This window comes from Mauremys mutica, chromosome 8 (genome assembly GCF_020497125.1).
Source record: "Mauremys mutica isolate MM-2020 ecotype Southern chromosome 8, ASM2049712v1, whole genome shotgun sequence".
NCBI classification, from domain to species: domain Eukaryota; kingdom Metazoa; phylum Chordata; order Testudines; family Geoemydidae; genus Mauremys; species Mauremys mutica.
The window spans coordinates 10,065,622-10,084,490 of NC_059079.1; the positions used below are offsets into that span (position 1 = coordinate 10,065,622).

The following is an 18,869-nucleotide window of genomic DNA, read 5'->3' on the forward strand; positions in this document are numbered from 1 at the left end:
CTTGGCCACTGAAAAGTAGTTACTGCATTCCTCTCACTGCAGAGCAATAGCTAGAGCCATAAAGGGACAGTCAAAAGGCTGTTAACTTTTTAAAAACTTGAAAAAATCAAGGCAGAGATTCCAAAATTATAGCCCTAACTGAAATATAGTAAAACACTTCTTTAAAAAATTATGAAATCACTCTAGAATTACTATTTTCTATCTTCAAGGCACTTTCACAAAATAAATGAATCCTCAGCATTTTAGTAAGGTAACGTCCATATGTGCCAACAAAGATTAACTGGTTTATCCAAAAAACAGTTGGGATCAGAATTTAAAATCTAGAACCCTCCTCTGCTCATACCACTAGATTACATCCATCTGATGCTTTAATTATATTCTAATATACTAATTAGTTAGTTTCTTGGTAATAATGGAAATCTTACCAGATCAACAAGTGATAATTTCAGTTTACAGAAAGCAAGAGTTAGCATATTTAATGTTAATATTCTATAGAGGCATACCTATGGAGTCTTGCTTTTGCAGAACACCGGGCAACTGGGGAGGCTTTGAGAAATGTCCTGCTGCCTTGTGTTACGTCATGATGGTTCTGTATTTACTCCTCACCTATTTGCAACCTACACATGGATCATGTGATGCAGAGCCCAAGCAACTGAGCCCATCTCCTCTACTAGGCTGGCACAGTACACTGCTCTCTGCAGGTCGGGTTGAGCATGGGTTGCTGTGAGTGGACTTCACATCTGTCCTTGTTCCCCTGACTTTCACTGCACTCTCCCAACAACTCCGAGAGCTGCCCGTTTCCTCCTCTTGACACTCCCTCCCATCCACCATTGGCCAGACCAGCTCCATACTATGATTACCTACACCAGAGGTTTTCAAACTGCGGGTTGCGACCCAGTAGTGGGTCACGGAATGTCAGGCACTGGTCAGCACTGCTGACTGGGACACTGAAAGTCCTGTCAGTAGTGCTGCTCGTCTAAGGTTGGCTAGTCCCTAGCTGTTCTGACACTGCGCTGTGCCCCGGAAGCGGCCACCAGCAGGTCCGGCTCCTAGGTGGGGAGCCCACGGGCCTCCACACGCTGCCTCCACTCCAAGCACCGGTTCCACACTCCCACTGGCTGGGGAACCAGCCAATGGGAGCTCAGGGGGCAGTGCCTGCAGGCAAGAGTCGCTTGCACACCTCTGCCTAGGAGCCAGACCTGCTGCTGGCCGCTGATGGGGTTCAGCACCATCCATGGTGCCAGGACAGGCGGGAAGCCTGCCTTAGCACCCCCGCTGTGTGGCTGACCAGAAACCGCCCAAGGCAAGCCCGTACTCCAACCCTGTGCCCCAATCCCCTGCCCCAGCCCTGAGCCTCCCCCCAAACCCAGAGCCCCTTGCTGCACCCCAAACCCCTCATCCCCGGCCCTACCCCAGAGCCCTGAACCCCTCCCGCACCCAAACCCCCTGCCCCAGCCCAGAGCCCCTTCCACATCCCAAACTCCTCATCCCCAGCTCCGTTGGGTGGTGGGCATCAACAGCTTTGTTCAGCTAGGTCGCCAGAAAAAAAAAAAGTTTGAAAACCACTGGCCTACACAACAGACTCCTCACTAAGGGGGGGTGGGATAAACAGTCTCAGAGAAAGGGAAGGGCTGGGGCTGTCTGAAATCAACCGACTTAAAGTAATATTGTGAAGGCTAGAAAATTAGGGGTAAATGAAGGGAGAAAGGAACTGGGGACATTTAGGGTGTAATGGGGAGAGGCTTAAAATTGTCATTTTTAGTGATGTTGGGAAGTTACTCAGCACTGCCGTAAATTGACTTACAAATTTTGTCTGGTCAAAATTAGCTTATGATTAATAGAGCTAAAAAACAAAACCCTGCTGGCTATGCAAAGTGCTGGAAAAGTGCTGGCTATGCAAAGTGCTGGAAAAGTGCTTTTTATCTCTGAGATCAATCCCACATCCAAGCTTTTAGAAATGAAGAAATTTACCTCTGAGTTACAACGTGTGAGAAGACCCATGAACCTACATAGAGCCCAGCCTGCTATATATGAAATTCTGAGAACTGCCTTCTACATAGATCTTACCCTTTTCTACTACTGCATTTACAGGTAACACTTTCATTCCATAAACACTAGACTGATAAATATGCTGTATTTTTAAGGGTACTGATCCGCCTTATAATATCTAGTATCCAATATGCTTTTGGAGGACTTTCTCTTTAAGAAGCAGCTTAATAGGACTTTAAGTAAAAAAGTTAGTCACTTCTCCAAGAAATTTACACATGTTACTTCTACCTTAAATCTACTCCTCACCTTTTTGTATGTTACATTTATGGATTTTTCTAATTTATATTTTATTATGTATTTAATAGGTATGTCTATGGTGCCCACCACTGTAATTTCTGTGCATCTCACAAAAAGAAGAAAGTCACCCCTGCTGCCGGTGAGTGGCAGAGGAGTGCCATCTCAAAGTTACAGGTGAGGAAATCAGGGCAGAAAGGGTGAGTGCCTTGCCCAGCATTATACGAATGGCAGAACCAAAACTAGAACCAGATCTCAAGATTCCCATTTCAGTGCCTTAAGAAGGCTATCCTTTCCTATGACAAATGACCACAATTTAAATCCCTCCATAAAAATACTAGTTCTGATCAATAATTATTACTTATACTGCAGTAACACCTAGAGACCTCAATCAAAGATCAGGACCTTACTGTGCTATGCGCTGTACAAACATGCAATTAAAAAAAGGCAGGCATACCCCAGAATTAATTATTTAAGTTTACCTATTAAAATGAGCACTTTGTGTGTAACAGTTAACTCTCATCAGATGGCAGTGTACTGTAGGCATGAGAGGAGAGCAGAGCCTACAAGTGGGAGTTGAAGGAAGATCTGGTGATCGCTCTAAATTTTGATGGGAAAGCTTTACTTGCTTGCAAAGAGGTGGCCTGGAAAAAAATGCAAAGGTGCTTCAACAAGCAGACAATCTATGCTTGCATTTTTGGAAGAGCAAAGGTAAAGGTTGGTGGCTCAATAAAATAATAGATCTGGGAAGAGGGGCTAAATGGTGAAATACCATAAAAGCAAAGGTGTTTTATACAGAGGAGAAGGGAGTAGAGTGATACAAATATGCGGGGGATGTGGTCAGGGTTAGGTGGCAGGAAGATGATTAAACAATCCTCCATCATTAAGAAAAAGCTCGGTATAATTGAGATTTCACCTTCATCTGCTCAATTAACTGTTTGAACTCTAACTCTATGCTCTTGTCTGCCTATTTTACTGTAAACGGTACACTCATTTTAACAGCAAACTGGATTAGTGAATCTTTGTTTTCATTCATGTGTTAGGTAATTCAAACCAATTTGCCAACATCTCCCTCTTGCTAATTAGCTGAACTCCTCTGACTGAAGGGCCAGGTTCCTTTCAGTAACTGATTCCAAAAGCCCAGACAAAATTTTCTTCCTGAGCTGAGAGATGAGTAGCTTCATGAGTTTTTTTTAGATTTAGATTTATAGCCATTCCTAATTTCCATAAGACTCATTCTTACTAGCAAGAACCACATGGAGAGCTGCGAGCTGATTCTTCCTTGCCCCCAGACTTAGAATGCTGCTGCAAGCTTTAGTCAACTTCCTTGGCCCCCACCCACTGTGCTTCTCAGAGACTCACCAAAATGCTAGAAACTGGCCAATCCTGCAGTTGTAAAACCTCAGAGTTAGCTAGTTTCTTAAAAACAGCTAGCACAATGCTGTTCCCAGTGTTGAACTGAGCCAAAAAGTTATACTTTGCTATATTAGGTCCTTTCCTAACCGGAACGTCAATTATGCTCTAGACATCCCACAAACCAATGCTTTAATTTATCACACACACCTCTTACTCCTGAGGGCATTCTGCACCAAAAAATTAAAAATTCTGCAAGTTTTATTTGTCAATAAATAAATGCAGAGGCTCCAGCATGGCAGTGGGGAGCACAGGCCACTGGCTGCACGAAGGTGGGAGATCACCCTGCAGCTCCCCCACCAGCGGGACACAGACTCAGTGGTGAGACTGCACCCAACCCTGATACAGCACAAGGCCTGGGCCTGCCCCAGAAACACCCTGGGGCCCTGCCCCTCTGTGCCAGGTGAACCAGGTGTGGGGCTGGCAGGCTCAACCAGGCAGGATCCAAGTGTGGAGGGGCTCAATGTGGGGAGAATCCAGGTATGGGGTGACAGGATTCTGTGTGGGACAATCTGGGTGTTGGGAGATCACTGGGGGAGGTCTAGGTGTTAGGGGACCTGGATGTACAGAGGCTCATTGCGGGGTTCCAGGTGCAATGGGACTCTGCACGGGGTTCCAGGTGAAAGTGGCTGGGGCTTAGCAGAGTGGTCTGGGTGTCTCAGCAGAGGGGTCTGGGTGCTGGGGGAGTGGGGCTTGGTGGGATGGGGGTCTGGGTGCAGCTAGTTGGGGGTCAGTGGCATGGAGTCTGGATGTGGGGGCTCAGAGTTGAGGCTTGTCAGGGTCAGGGTTCGAGTGCAGGGAGCTCAGTGGGGGGTGGTTTGGGTGCAGGGGTCCAGAGGCAGGGGACTCAAGATGCAGGGGTTGAGTTTCGGTGGCTTTGGGTATGGAGGCCTGGGGATGGGGGTGAGATTCTGGGTGTACGGGGTGAGGCTTGGCAGGGGTGTCTGGGTATGGGAGGTCCCGATACATGGGAGTTGGGTGGATGGAGGAGCAGCTCCCCCATACAATGACCCTTCCCTCCCCAGCTAAGAAGCAATGGGGGCAGGAAGCAGGGGAGGATGCTGAGCTTCCTGCAGCTGGGGAAGTTTCTGTGGGTGGGTCTGACACAGCCCCAGCCACCCTTTGCAGGGGTGGAGGAAGTCCCCATCCTCTCCTGCCTCCAGCCCAGCTGGGACTAGCAGCCCATCCCAGCTCAGGGGAGGAGCCACTGGCTGGGGTGTCCCCAGCCCTGCGGTGATTTACCTCTCCGCCAGCAGCTCTGGGTGCATGAAACAATGTACCTGCGCAGCTAGGGAGTGGGGCATCACTGCTCTTGCAGCTTTCCTTTGCTTCCCTGTCAAAATCATTTTTCTGCAGGTAAGCAAAGAAATCTGCATGGGACATGAATTCTTCACATGTGGCGCAGAATTCCCCAGGAGTAACCTCTGAAACAATGCCTTTGCTTAGATGCAACAAAAATTAGGACATAGTTGCACAGAATGTAAACTCACAGTGCTTGCTCTGAACAATTACTGATCAAGGACTAATAATATGTATGGCTCTAAATAAATGAAATGTAAGCATTAACATTTTAATTTCTAATGTGACAATAAAGAAAAATGTTTATTTAAAACTAGAGCAGAATTCCCAGTCCCTTCAAAAAGGGACACCACCAATTCACATATTACTACATGCTTTTTAATAATCTTAATAGCGACAGTTCTATGTTAGTCACTTACACATCAGCTACAAATATACTTAAAAATTAACTTTTCCATATCTTCATCTGTTTTGCAGGAACAAACAAAAACCCAGTCTGACTTACATGTACAGAGTTCAGAGTCACACCTGTATGATGCATAGTCAATGCAATGTTCATACAAAGATGTAATTGTGCATTTTTACAATATTTGAAACAACTTTATTTTTGTAACTCTTAGCTCAGAGACTGAGTGAAGAGAACAGATGCCTAGTTTGTTGCATCAGATGGTGCAGTGACAAGTTCTCCTAGCAACTGATACCTACTGTCTTGTGATCTCAGAATCAAGATGGAAAATCTCTCGGCCATTATCTATCAGAACCACTAGATAGGCCCCCTGGAGCCTATCCCTCAAGTGTGCATGAACACTAGTGTCAGGAACTCGTCATCTCAAAAAATCAGCACTTTCCAAACCTCCCGACGCAGCAAGACATCTGGCTTTACTGAGTGATTGGTTAGCTCCAGAAAGTGAATCAGCACAGTACCAATCTTCATGTGCTGGAATGCATTAAGGGCATAGGAAGGAAACAGAAAAGTAGAGCAGCCAGTCAGAGAAGGCATCAAAGAGGAAAAAGAACAAACGAAGGAAGATGACAAGATGTAGACAAATGAATAGAAGAGCAAGATGAAAATAAAGTTCAGCAGAACCATTTGAGTAATATAAAAATTCTTTTTGATTTCTTCAAATTCTGTTTAAAGTGTGGTTCACGTCTCACACTGATTACTGGAGCTTTCCATTGTTGTTTTCTTCTTCTCTACTTAACATCCTCCTACTCTGCCCCAAAATTCTGCACTGGTTTCCTGTCTTACTTCAAATTCAAACTCCTTATCCTCTCTTACAACACCAGACTCATTTACTCACTAATGCCTGTCACTCCTTCTGCTTATTCCAATCGTCTCTCTCTTTTCCTATGATAGGCTTTATGCCTTCAATCATGTTGCCCCCATACTAGGAATACACTTCCCTACCCTCATCCACAGAGCTTCCTCTCTTAACAATCCATCAGCTCCCTTTCTCATCAATAATTCCCACAGGCTCCTTGTCCTGAACTGTGATTGTATTTAAACAGTAACATCTTCAGGACAGGGCATTGGTCTTAACACTTTGTAAAGAGCCATGTAGATTTATAGCACTATGTACACTTTTAATACAGGTGATAAAAAAACAGAACTACCACCATATGCTTCTCCTCTTGCGTTAAAAGGAGACGCCAAGACAGAAGGTCATCAGAAGTTACACCTTTCTTCACAAAAACTTTCTTCTAAAAAACTAAGGGGGTACAGTACCAAAAAAAGCAATAGTGTGAAAGTTCTGGAAACAGAAATCCAGAGAAGTATTCAAGGTATGGGCAATGAAATGAAATCTTGTACAGACATTCTATAGATTTCCACTGCATTATTCTACAGGAAATGGCCTCTCTTTGAATGATAAAAGGCATGGTACACTCAGGACTGGCCTTAGGGGTACACAGGAAGGATATACCCATTTTGGAAGCTCAGTGTCATGGGTCTTTTTTCCCTTAAATATATAAGATGAATCATTTTTGTTCCTGAAAATCTTAAAAACAAACTAACTGCTGCTTCTGGAAGTCTGACTCAGTTTTTTTCCTGTCAGTCAGTCTTCCATCACAACAGCCCAGAGCTGGCACTAAGGGGTGTGTGAAGACCAGAAGTCGGGGATCTCTCCATTTTCAAAGGAAACCCTGGAGGCTGGGTAGCTGCCCAGAATTCTGGTGACAGTATAAGGGCCAAACACAAGTTGCATCTCAGCCAACTAAATTGGATCCTCTGTTGAGAAGCCAATGTGGAATCTGGCCATGGAAAAGGCGGTTAGTGTAGTGAAGAGAAGTGTAGTCTAGCACAGCGGTTCTCAAACTTGACTGCACCACGACCTCCTTCTGACAACAAAAATTACTACATGACCCCGGGCGGGAGATGGCCCAAGCCCCATCACCATGGGTGGTGTGGAGTGGGCCAGAGCCCTGCCGTCCCAGACTCAAATCCTCAGGCTTTGGCTACAGCCCCAGGCGGCAGAGCTCAGGCTTCGGCTTCAGCCCTAGGCCCCAGTGAGTCTAACGCTGGCCCTGGCAATCCTAAAATGGAGTCACAACCCACTTTGGTGTCGGGACACCACAGTCTAGCAGACTAAATTTGTAATTTGTTCTACTCCCATCTCTGCCACAGACTCTTTGGTCTGATAGCCTTTTAGCACTGCAACTGTTTCCCTTGTCTGCCCTGCTACACCCAGCTGTTAACATGTCTTAATTCAGGCCTCAATCCTACAGGCATTTACACATACTTAAATCAACTGCCTAGCCACATGTGCATATAGTGAAGCACATGCATAAGTGTGTACAAGGTCAGGGCATTAGTTTGTAAGCTTCATGGCAGGGACGGTCTCTTACTATGTGTTTGTACATTATCCAGTGCAATGCGGCTCTGATTCAAATTGAAGCCTTAGGGTGCTTCAATATTTTCTCTCGTGTAAAATAGCAACAATGCTACTTACCTCCTTACAGTGTGTTGTGACAATTAGTTCATTTTTAGAGCACTAATTATTGTCATACACAGAACAAATTATAGAGAGGACCGCAGAGAGAAGGAGGGATAGAAATGAAAATGCAGTAAGTAGAGGGGAAAGAACAGTAAAGCAAGGGGACGAGACAACAAGGAAGATCAAAAATACTAATATGAAGAAAAATTAGATGAAAGGGTGCTGCTTTTTAAAGAAAAGAAGACAAGTGGAAGGAAGAATGAAAAAGATGATAAGTCAAAATAAGAGATGGAAGAAGATTAAGGGAGGATAAAAAAATGGAAATATACCTCTACCCCAATATAACACTGTCCTCGGGAGCCAAAAAAAATCTTACTGAGTTATAGGTGAAACCGTGTTATATTGAACTTGCTTTGATCTGCTGGAGTGCGCAGTCCCACCTCCCCCAGGAGTGCTGCTTCACTGCGTTATATCCGAATTCGTGTTATATCAGGGTAGAGCTGTATTCAGTATATGCAATTTTCTCCTATTGAACTATCCTGACTAACATCCCATATATTTGTTTGGGAGAAGTGGATAGTTATTCTACCCACATATATTAATACTTCTGACTATGCTGGATTCTACAGATAATTAATCTGTTAAATTCAGTGCAAATCGGAAAAAGAAAGTCATAACAAGAAGCAATGGCTTGAAGTTAAATATATACAAATTCAAATTAGAAATATGGCATATTAATTTATACGAGGGTGATTAACTACTGGAATAAACTACCAAGAGAAGTGGTGGATCCTCCATCTCTTGAGGTCTTCAAATAAAGTCTGGAATCCTTTCTGGAAAATATGCTTTAAATCAAACAATTTTTCTAGGCTCAATGCAGGAGTAACTGGGTTAAAAATTCTATGGCCTGTATTATACAAGTGGTCAGACTAGATGATCTAATGGACCCTTCTGGCCTTTCAGTATAGCTTTTCTTTTTTTTAAATTGCTGCACCACTTCAGCAAGACTTAGTGTTTTTACTGATACTTTATCTAAATTTCCATTCCCATTATTGTTGTTTAGCATCTTTTTATATACACCAAAAAGTGGATTTCTACTGCAAAACAGTATTTCCCAAGTCTTCTCCACATCTCATTTGGCCAAAGCACAAACTGGGGATGTTTGTGAGATAATTTGTCACCACAGAAATAATTTTGGTGGCACAAACACTGGAGAGTGATATGACGAAATGAGTCAGGTGGAAGACAGATTAGAAAGTAAAAAGCTCTAGTACACAGTCAAATATCTTGGTAAACAGCAACACAGGAGCCAAAACACAAAACAGGCATGACAATTTAGTGACAATTTAAATTTGTTACCTTTGTTGTATGTAGCTCTAGAAACACTAGCACACAAACTTTACCAAAACCCAGATACCAGCTCAACAGCACTGAAATTCATATCACAGTCACGACGTATCACAATATCTATGGCTGCCTCTGATCAGAGGAGGAATAACGAATAAGCCACCATGCAGGCCCACTTGATCTTTACATTGACAGAACCTGAAAGCCGTTGCTTGCAGTATGACTGCTTTAGACAATGTCAGTTATTACATTTGTCTTGCATTACCTCTTGGCCTCAAATACTAGATGCACATAATACACTTTAGTAGTGTGATATTCTGTTTTCTTAACAAGAATTAACAGATCAAAAAGTTTTATTTTAGCACTATTTGCCTCCTTTTCAAATAACGCCAGGAATTCAATAGTCAGCAAACACACCCATAAACCATGAGATTCCAGCACACACCATACAAAATTATTCCTGATGTTTCTCAGACATGAATATTCATGATATGTTTTACTAGATTATTAAAATTTGATTCCATTCACGTGAATAGCCAGATTTAATTAACATATTTGGTATAGCAAACTTCTGTTTGACATCTTGTTGTATATTCATTTGGCAGTCATTGTTACTGACATGCCAGAATCTGATTATCTCCAGAAAGGTCATGCAATTAATTACCACCCAGTCACAAGGAGTATAACATAAAATAGGTAAGCAAAATTTCAAAAAACGGTTGTGAGGAAGACACGCCACATTTAACTTCAGTTCAGAAAATGTAAGAAAATTTAAACTAAGCTTTTACTGTCCATTGGTAATCCAAAAAGTATTTAGATAATCAAGAGTCATGTTGCAGTAAAATTTTGATTTTTAAATGCAGCAACTCAAGCTGCTTTTGTAACTTATCACTTAATTGAAAAATAGCTTTGCAGCATTTCATAAAGGGCTTGGCTGACTATAAGCACCTTAAACCCTGGCATTTAACTGCCTAGATTAGGTCTTCATTCATAGGAAACAGCAACATTTGAATTTGCTGATCCTATGGAAAGATTGTCATAGTCCTTTTAAAGTAAAACTATTTAAAAGGATATTTAGACTTTAAAAAATTCACCATGGAGCAACAAATCTCCCAATTAGGGATTTACTGTGACTGTCATGAAGTGGTACCATATGGTACAAATCCATTTAATTTGACCAGTTTATTAGTCTTAATTTGCATGGCATTGAAATATCTTCACTGGTTTGTGAAATGCATATATTCTCTCTCTCCTCTCCCCCCCCCCCCACGCTTTTCTTTTCGTTTTTTAAGGTAATCTATTTCTTAGCCAACACCAAGTAAATGGTACATGATTTGGTTTAAAGACTCAATCATTATATTTCTACAAGAATGAATGAACACATGCACCAAAAATCAGAAGTGAAATATGAGAAATTCTACAGCCCATTTACCTGGACCTCACTTGTCCTCAGTTTGATAGTATCTTCTTTCTCCTTCAGTTCCTGTTCCACATTATTCTTTTCCCTAGAAGACCAACAAAATATGCAAGAATACTTAAGAACATCAGTTACAGCAGGTACAGTTATCCAGCCCCCTAATCCTGTCTCTCTCTTTAAATACATAGTGAACAATTAAATAAAGAAAAAGATTTAAGGTGTCTCCGTTCCTTAAATTATTTACAAAGCAGATGATTATATATATATGCCCAGCATAAAAAAAGCCTTCTCATTGAAGAGGGGTTAGCTGAAAAGAACAGCTCAAAAAGGGAAGGGGGGGCGGAGGAAATCAATGAAATACTGTCTTCAGTGATCTCACTGTTGCCATGGAGCAATTGTCTAATGAAGACTGCTGGGAAAAGTGGGAGGGATTGCATCAGCTTCCATATATTTAACCCTTGGAAACACAAGTAAAACAACTAGGAAACAATTCACAGCACCAGGGAACCAAGTCATTAGCTAGTAAGTTTAGCTGTACTCAAACAGTTTTTGGTACCATTTATAGAGAAGTTTAGAGACAAAGCAAAAATACTAGTTTGACTTTAACCAGATGAACCCAGAGACCCCATATACAGATATGTGCTGTGTCACATCAAATCTGCTTCTATAGAAATATATTCAAGATTAAGTAACAGTGATTACTGATGGCTGGATAATGATCACTGAAATTCCTAGCTATCATTGATAAAGATAGTAATAGAAAAAAACCCAAGTCAGACAAAAGATTTCCTTTTTAAACATATAAGCAAGTGTTTATTTCTGAGCAAGAAATGCAACTCTCCCTTTGTTTGTGGCTGTACAATGACATCCTAGGCTTAACAAAGCAGTTTTTGTTAAAGTTGTGTACAAGTTATTTCCTCAATAGATCAATTTATTTTTACTCTATGGATATTTTCTTTTTACATTTGTTTATTCTAGAACTCATATACAAACAGAAGAAAAACAGAAGCTTACCTTTCACTCCATCTCCCTACACTTATATTTTAATCACAGAGACAACACTGGAGTAGACTTGTGCAATTATTATTTCTTAGGGCTGTTAAGCAATTAAAAAATTAAGCGCAATCACACTGTTAAACAATAACAGAATGATGTTAATTTAAATAATTTTGGATGTTTCCTACATTTTCAAATATATTGATTTCAAGTACAACACAGAATACAAAGTGTACACTGCTCACTTTAGCGTGAAAATATTTGTAATAAAAACAAAGAACAAAAGAAATACTATTTTTCAATTCACCTAAGTACTGTAGTGCAATCTTTTTATCATGAAAGTTGAACTTACAAATGTAGAATTATGTACAAAAAAACTGCACTGAAATATAAAACCATGTAAAACTTTACAGCCTACAAATCCAATCAGTCCTACTTCTTGTTCAGCCAATAGCTCAGACAAACAAGTCTGTTTACATTTGCAGAAGATAATGCAGCCCGCTTCTTGTTTACAATGTCACCTGAAAGTGAGAATAGGCCAGGGTTTCGCAAACAGAGGTTGCTGCTTGTGTAGTGAAAGCCCCTGGTGAGCTGGGCTGGTTTGTTTACCTGCCCCGTCCGCAGGTCCAGCCGATCGCAGCGGCCAGTAAGTCCCTCGGCCCATGCCACTTCCAGCAGCTCCCATTGGCCCAGAGCAGCGATCCACGGCCAGTGGGAGCCGCGATCGGCCGGACCTGCGGACGGGGCAGGTAACACACTGGCCCGGCCCGCCAGGGGCTTTTCCTATACAAGCAGCGACCCCTGTTTGAGAAACCCTGGAATAGGCGTTCACATGGCACTGTTATAACTGGCGTTGCAAGATATTTACATGCCAGATGCGCTAAAGATTCATATGCCCCTTCATACTTCAACCACCATTCCAGAGGACATGCATCCATGCTGATGACGGGTTCTGCTTGATAACGATCCAAAGCAGTGCGGACAGATGCATGTTCATTTTCATCATCTAAGGCCTGGTCTACACTGGGGGAAAGGGGGATATCGATCTAAGTTACGCAACTTCAGCTACATGAATAATGTACATGCAGTGAGTCGACATCTGACGCTCCCCTGTCGACTCCGCCTGCGCCTCTCCCTTCGACTCCGGTACTCCACGGGAGTGAGAGCACTTGGCAGTTGATTTATCACATCTAGACTACAAGTGGACTTGTAGGCTCTAAAGTTTTACATTGTTCTGTTTTTGAGAGCAGTTACGTAACAAAAACCCCTTCATTTGTAAGTTGCACTTTCACAATGAAGAGATTGCAATACAGTACTTGTATGAGGTGAACTGAAAAATACTATTTCTTTTATTTTTACAGTGCAATATTTGTCAAAATAAATGTACAGTGCTCACTTTATACTTTGTATTCTGTGTTGTAATTGAAATAGATATATTTGAAAATGTAGAAAAACATCAAAAAATATTTAATAAATTTTAATTGGTATTCTATTGTTTAATTGCAGTTTTAATTGCACTGTTAATCATGATTAATTTTTTTGAGTTGATTGCATGGGTTAACTGTGATTAATTAACAGCCCTATTATTTATATTGGCAGCATCTAGAGCAGTGATACAAAGACTGTGGCTCTCAAGCCAAAAGTGGCTCCTGCAGCACATTATATTAAAACACTGTGTGATTTAATTATTAACCAGTCTAAATTATTAGACAATCAGGATGCTTTTACTTTGTTATTAACCAATTGTAGTTGATAAAATAATAATACTTGGTCAGTCATTTTGCTGAGAGAATTTATATATTTCTCCATCAGACTGTTTAAATATGAATATATAGTACCACAGTAAATGAAACAATGAATTCACACTACTGTGGCTCTTTGGGGTAATGCTGATTTGGCTCCTTAACCACTGAGGTTTCAGTGTCACTGGTCTAGAGACTTCAGTCAGGATCAGGACCCGATTCTACCAACTGAAGCACAAAACACATAAGACAGTCCCCGCCCCAAAGGAGCTAACATTCTAAACAGACAAAGAACAGCATGTGGAAAAGGAATAAAAAATACAAGTGAAGTGTCCAGCATGATCTGGCATGCATTCTATTAGTTAATTTTTTTTATTAATTTGTTTAAAATTAATTTTATTAACAGGCAAGGATGAGATGGTAAGGATGAGATGAAGGTGGAGAGAGGTAAACAGCAGGAAAGTTTTCCCACACATGCGGATGGGGAGAAAAGGGAAGGATTCTTGGGCAGCTACCCCTGCCCATGTTAAGAAGTGGTGATGGCTGGGCCTGTCACTACCCCAGTGCTCCTTCCAGATGTTTTAGATAAACTCATCTACCCACAAGGTCAAGGAATGCTTTAATTAACAGCAACAGGTTGTCTCCAATCCCTCACTGGTGGTGGTCCCATTACTCTCCCCTGCCCCCTTTTTAATTCCACAACCACACTCCCCTTCCTGAATCCTCCCCTCTCCACTAATTTAGTCTGTATACTACCAACAAAATAAGCACTTACGTTGTATTACACAAGTTCTCCAATCTTGGGGGTATGTACAAAGACTGCCTGGTGATTCTGCCCACCCTCTTTACTTCTACAATCCTCTCTTAAAATCTTGATAGAAATCCTTTATCATTACAACAACTGTTCTACACACACACACACACCTTTCCAAAGAATTCTGCCTGCTTTTCTTCTGTGTTTTTATAATAAAACTTGTCAACTTAGAAATTAACAGAAATTCGGAGCTTGTCTACAGATTAAATGTACAAACTTCATCTTTATAAAGGTGCATACGTACCCTGCTTTCTATGGAAAGGCCAAGTATCAAGTATCATAAGACAACATGCCTATGCTCAAACCTATACTACCCAACAGAAAGGAAAAGGAAGATTGTTTCCCCTTTCCACACACCAGTAGTATTTAAAATCATATGTTGCACAAACGAATCTAATGCCTTTTAGACCCAACAGAAAACCATCTCAATATGATGTCAGCACTTCAACGAAGAGCGACCATAGTGAATCTAACAGACGAAATAGCATATGCCAGTAGTTTACTCAATTACAATTAGGATTTAAAAATATCAAATTCTGTTAAAAAAACTAAAGAAACCATTTGTGAGTAACTAAGATATAAGATTGATGTAATTCTCCTTTACCTACCTCTGCAGATCAACTATCTCATTGTTTAAAGTATCAAGCTCTTTAATTGCAGAAAAATCTGCCACCGGAGTCAGTCCTAGAGAGCTCTGTAAAATAGAAAATAAATAACTTAATTTAATTTATAGAATATAAACTAGACTGACTTAGAATTGAGCTCTAACAAATAAAATGTAAACTTAATTCTAAGCCTATTCTTATAGAACTGCCGGACTCCACCGCCGCTATAGTAAAACTCTTGTGAAAACCATCAGAACTTTCAACTTGCTATAACAAAGTTTGGCTGAAATAAAGATTTAGTGGGTGTACAAATGGTACTGAATTTTGTAAAACTATTTTATTCCATGACCAAGATGTTTAACATTACCACTGTATTGGCAATGGAACAGACCTGGAGAAAATACTTCAGTCTTAAGTAACTACCAATAAATGTTGGAGCAACAATGACAGGTTCAGGAAAAAGCGGTGTCCACTCCTGTTTGGGCAAGGAGGAGGAGATGGTGGTGATGTCAAGGGGACCCATCAGTCTAACTAAAGGTACTATCATGATAATTAAGTAAAAGATCTGACTGATGTCTCCGAATTACAAATTAACACAACTCAAGCCAATACAAAAATTAGCAACTGTTTCTAATATATAAAGGCTTAAAGATCAAAGGCTTTAAATTAAAAAAAAACAACTATAAAACACTACATTATTCACAAAATTTGACTGTCAAACTATATTATCTGCCATAATTCAATCACTTTTGTTTCTCCTGCAAACGTCTGTTACTGCATGAACTCTTCCAGAGAAACTCAGAACCCTGATCTTAAGCCTTGACATGCAAAAACCTTCACATATACTTTACTTTTAAAAAGCTATTTGATAATTAACACTGAGCTAGGTTTCTATTAATTATTTTAATTTTGCTATTAATTTAAAAAGATATTTCCTGCTCACCTTTCAGGTTTGCAGAAGACTACTGCTTGGAGGATTATTGAAATTTGTATAATAGTTTGTACATACAGGAACACAGAAAAATTCATCTGAACTAACTAAAGGTATGAATTTAAAGTGAATTGGTTAAACTGCATTAAGCCCTTGTGTGAACATACTTATTCAGAATTACAATATTTTTAATTAGGCTACTCTTAACTCACTTTGAAAGTAAATTAAAATGAAGTGGAGTAAGGCCCCTTTAATTCTGAATAAATATCTCCACACATGGGCTTAATGCAGTTTAACAAATCCACTTTAAATTCACATCTTCAGTTAATTCAGATTTTTCTGAGGGTCCCCATACAGACAAGCCCAAAAGCATGATGCTTTGAGTTGGACAGGAAGGCCATCCCACACACTCACCCTGAAGTGGTGGCTCCTGTCTTGAGGAGCTGGGGCTGGCTCACCGCTCTGATCACTGTGATCTGGCACATGTGATCTCAGTGCCACTCAGCTTTGCCCTGCTGACCTCTGTCATCATGGATGGGCAGCTGGACCAAATCTGAGTGAGTGCTGTTGCCCTCAGGGCCTCCTCTTTGCACCAGGCCAGGAGAAGAGTATGTTTGCTTAGGCCAGGACCCAGTGATGGGTTAATCCACCTAGAACCTCCCTGCAATGCTGGACTAGAGAGACCAAAGACTGCAGCCATGCTTTAGCAAATATTGTATTAATTCTAGGGTACCCTATCTGCATATGAAGGTTTCCCTATAAATCCCACTGGCTTCCTTAAACAGCATTTGGATTATCTCCTTCCTCATCCTAAGAATAAATTTTTCTGCCCAAGAACAGATACAAACAAAGCTGTGAAGTGTAACTACATAAATGTCATTTTTAAGTGCAGTCTCACCCAGGGCCGGCTCCAGACCCCAGCGCGCCAAGCACGCGCTTGGGGCGGCATTTTGGCGGCAGGGCGGCAGCCGGCTCCGGCGGACCTTCCGCAGTCATACCTGCGGGAGGTCCGCCGGAGCCGCTGGTCCCGCGGCTCCAGTCGACCTCCCGCAGGCATGACTGCAGACGGATCGCTGGTCCCGCGGCTCGGGAGGACTTCCCGCAGGCATGACTGCGGATGCTCCACCGGAGCCCCGGACCAGCGAACCCTCCGCAGCTGCGGGAGGTCCACTGGAGCCGCGGCTCCGGTGCACCTCCCGTAGGCATGACTGTTTGGGGCGGCCAAATTCCTAGAGCCGACCCTGGTCTCACCTAACACAAGTAATAGAGCAACTTTTAGCTTTGAAGTTTGACTCTCAATATTTTAGAACCGGAAAGAATAAAGTGATGTTCACTTTAACATTACATAAAGCCCTGAACAACAGTAACTTGAAAGAACAATCATATGCAAGAAAAAAAAGTGCATATATAAACCTAAACAGCCCTTAGCATAAAATTGGAACCATGTACACCTCTACATAACGCAGTCCTTGGGAGCCAAAAAAATCTTACTGCGTTATAGGTGAGTGCGCAGCCCCGCCCCCCCGGAGCACTGCTTTACCACGTTATATCTGGTGGCGTTATATCGAGGTAGCGGTGTATTAGCTAAATATATTTTGTACCAAGAAAAGAACTGCATGAAATTGTGAATTGTAATATATAGCAAATAGAATGCATGCTGGTTTTTTATTTTTTAAATTGAGAAAATAAGATCTTGTGTTTAATCTCAGTTCTATTCTGAAAAGGGACTCAACACGGCATTGTGGGGTTCTTTGTTCATTGTGTTCCAGTGACTCCAGATCAAACATGCTAAACTTACAAGAAAAGTATTTTTTTCTAAATGCACAAATTCTGGTCTGGTAGTGCCACCCTCCCTACCCCCATCTTCTCATGCATCACCAGTTATAGAAATTCCTTTTTTAAAGTTTATTTTTATTGTTTGCATAACGTAATGAAACAAAACAAAAACATACATAAATACATGCACAAGTTGGAAATACCATATAAATAACAAAATTCAATGTACATTATTTGTAATGCCTGGAAAAGACACAACAAACCAACCAACCAACAAAACCTGAACCTGTAGGGCCATTATACAGATTCTGCAGGCTAAATTATACCCTGTTTTAAACCAGTAACTGAACTGAAGTGTAACCCAGCTTGACTTTCAATTCCCAAATGGAGCTGTATGGCCTGGCAGCTAGAAAAGCAAACCTCTTTTTACTTCTAAATTGCACATATTTGGTATGGGAGCGAGTGAAAGACAAATTCAGAACCCTTCAAGGCCATCATTGCACTCTAACTCCACACTCTTTTTGTAATGCTTATAAATTTGGAGATTACAGAATAGAGGACAAAGTATTAGGTAGAGTCAGGCAGGGTACAATGGTGTTGTTGTCCAGGTTTGGCCACACAAATGTGGCAATTCACTTCAAACCTGACATGAACACAAAAATGACCATACTGGGTCAGACCAAAGGTCCAGCTAGCCCAGTATCCTGTCTTCCAAGAGTGGCCAGTGCAAGGTGCCCTAGGGAAATGAACAGAACAAGTAATCATCAAGTGATCCATCCCCTGTTGCCCATACCCAGCTTCTGGCAAGCAGAGGCTAGGGACACCATCCCTGCCAATCCTGGCTAAAAAGTCCCAATGTTATTTCTCTCTCCTCATACAGAAGCCGTTCCATACCCCTCATCATTTTTGTTGCCCTTTTCTGAACCTTTTCCAATTCCAATATATCTTTTTTTGAGATGGGGCGACCACCTCTGCACACAGTATTCAAGATGTGGACGTACTATGGATTTATGTAGAGGCAATATCATATTTTCTGCCGCACACTGAGTGGATGTTTTCATAGAACTATCCATGACACCAAGATCTCTCTCGAGTGGTAACAGCTAATTTAGACCCCATCATTTGATATGTATAGTTGGGATTATGTTTTCCAGTGTGCATAACTTTGCATTTATCCACATTGAATTTCATCTGGCATGTTCATCTACCATTTTGTTGCCCAGTCACCCAGTTTTGAGAGATCCCTTTGTAGCTCTTTGTAGTCTGCCTGGGACTTAACTATCTTGAGTAGTTTTGCATCATCTGCAAATTTT

The 18,869-nt window shown here is 41.4% G+C and overlaps 1 protein-coding gene and 1 long non-coding RNA gene across 5 annotated transcripts in view; one reads left to right on the forward strand and one right to left on the reverse strand.

Moving 5' to 3' along the window:
• EPS15 (epidermal growth factor receptor pathway substrate 15) overlaps positions 1–18,869 on the reverse strand; it is a 99,558-nt gene that overhangs the window by 31,971 nt on the left and 48,718 nt on the right. For all 3 annotated transcript variants that reach the window (XM_045027454.1, XM_045027456.1, XM_045027455.1), the window contains exons 12-13: positions 14,853–14,938; positions 10,708–10,780 (exon numbers count right to left, since the gene is read on the reverse strand). In XM_045027454.1, coding sequence (XP_044883389.1) covers positions 10,708–10,780; positions 14,853–14,938 — 159 coding nt within the window. The remainder of the gene's footprint in view (positions 1–10,707; positions 10,781–14,852; positions 14,939–18,869) is intronic.
• Positions 1,913–6,895, forward strand: LOC123375969. 2 transcript variants are annotated; one of them, XR_006581645.1, is made up of 4 exons: positions 1,913–2,091; positions 2,355–2,460; positions 2,817–2,994; positions 5,473–6,895. It is a non-coding gene; the product is annotated as an uncharacterized LOC123375969 (long non-coding RNA). The 2 variants fall into 2 exon arrangements; XR_006581644.1 differs by having other exon boundaries at positions 1,913–2,460; positions 5,473–6,894.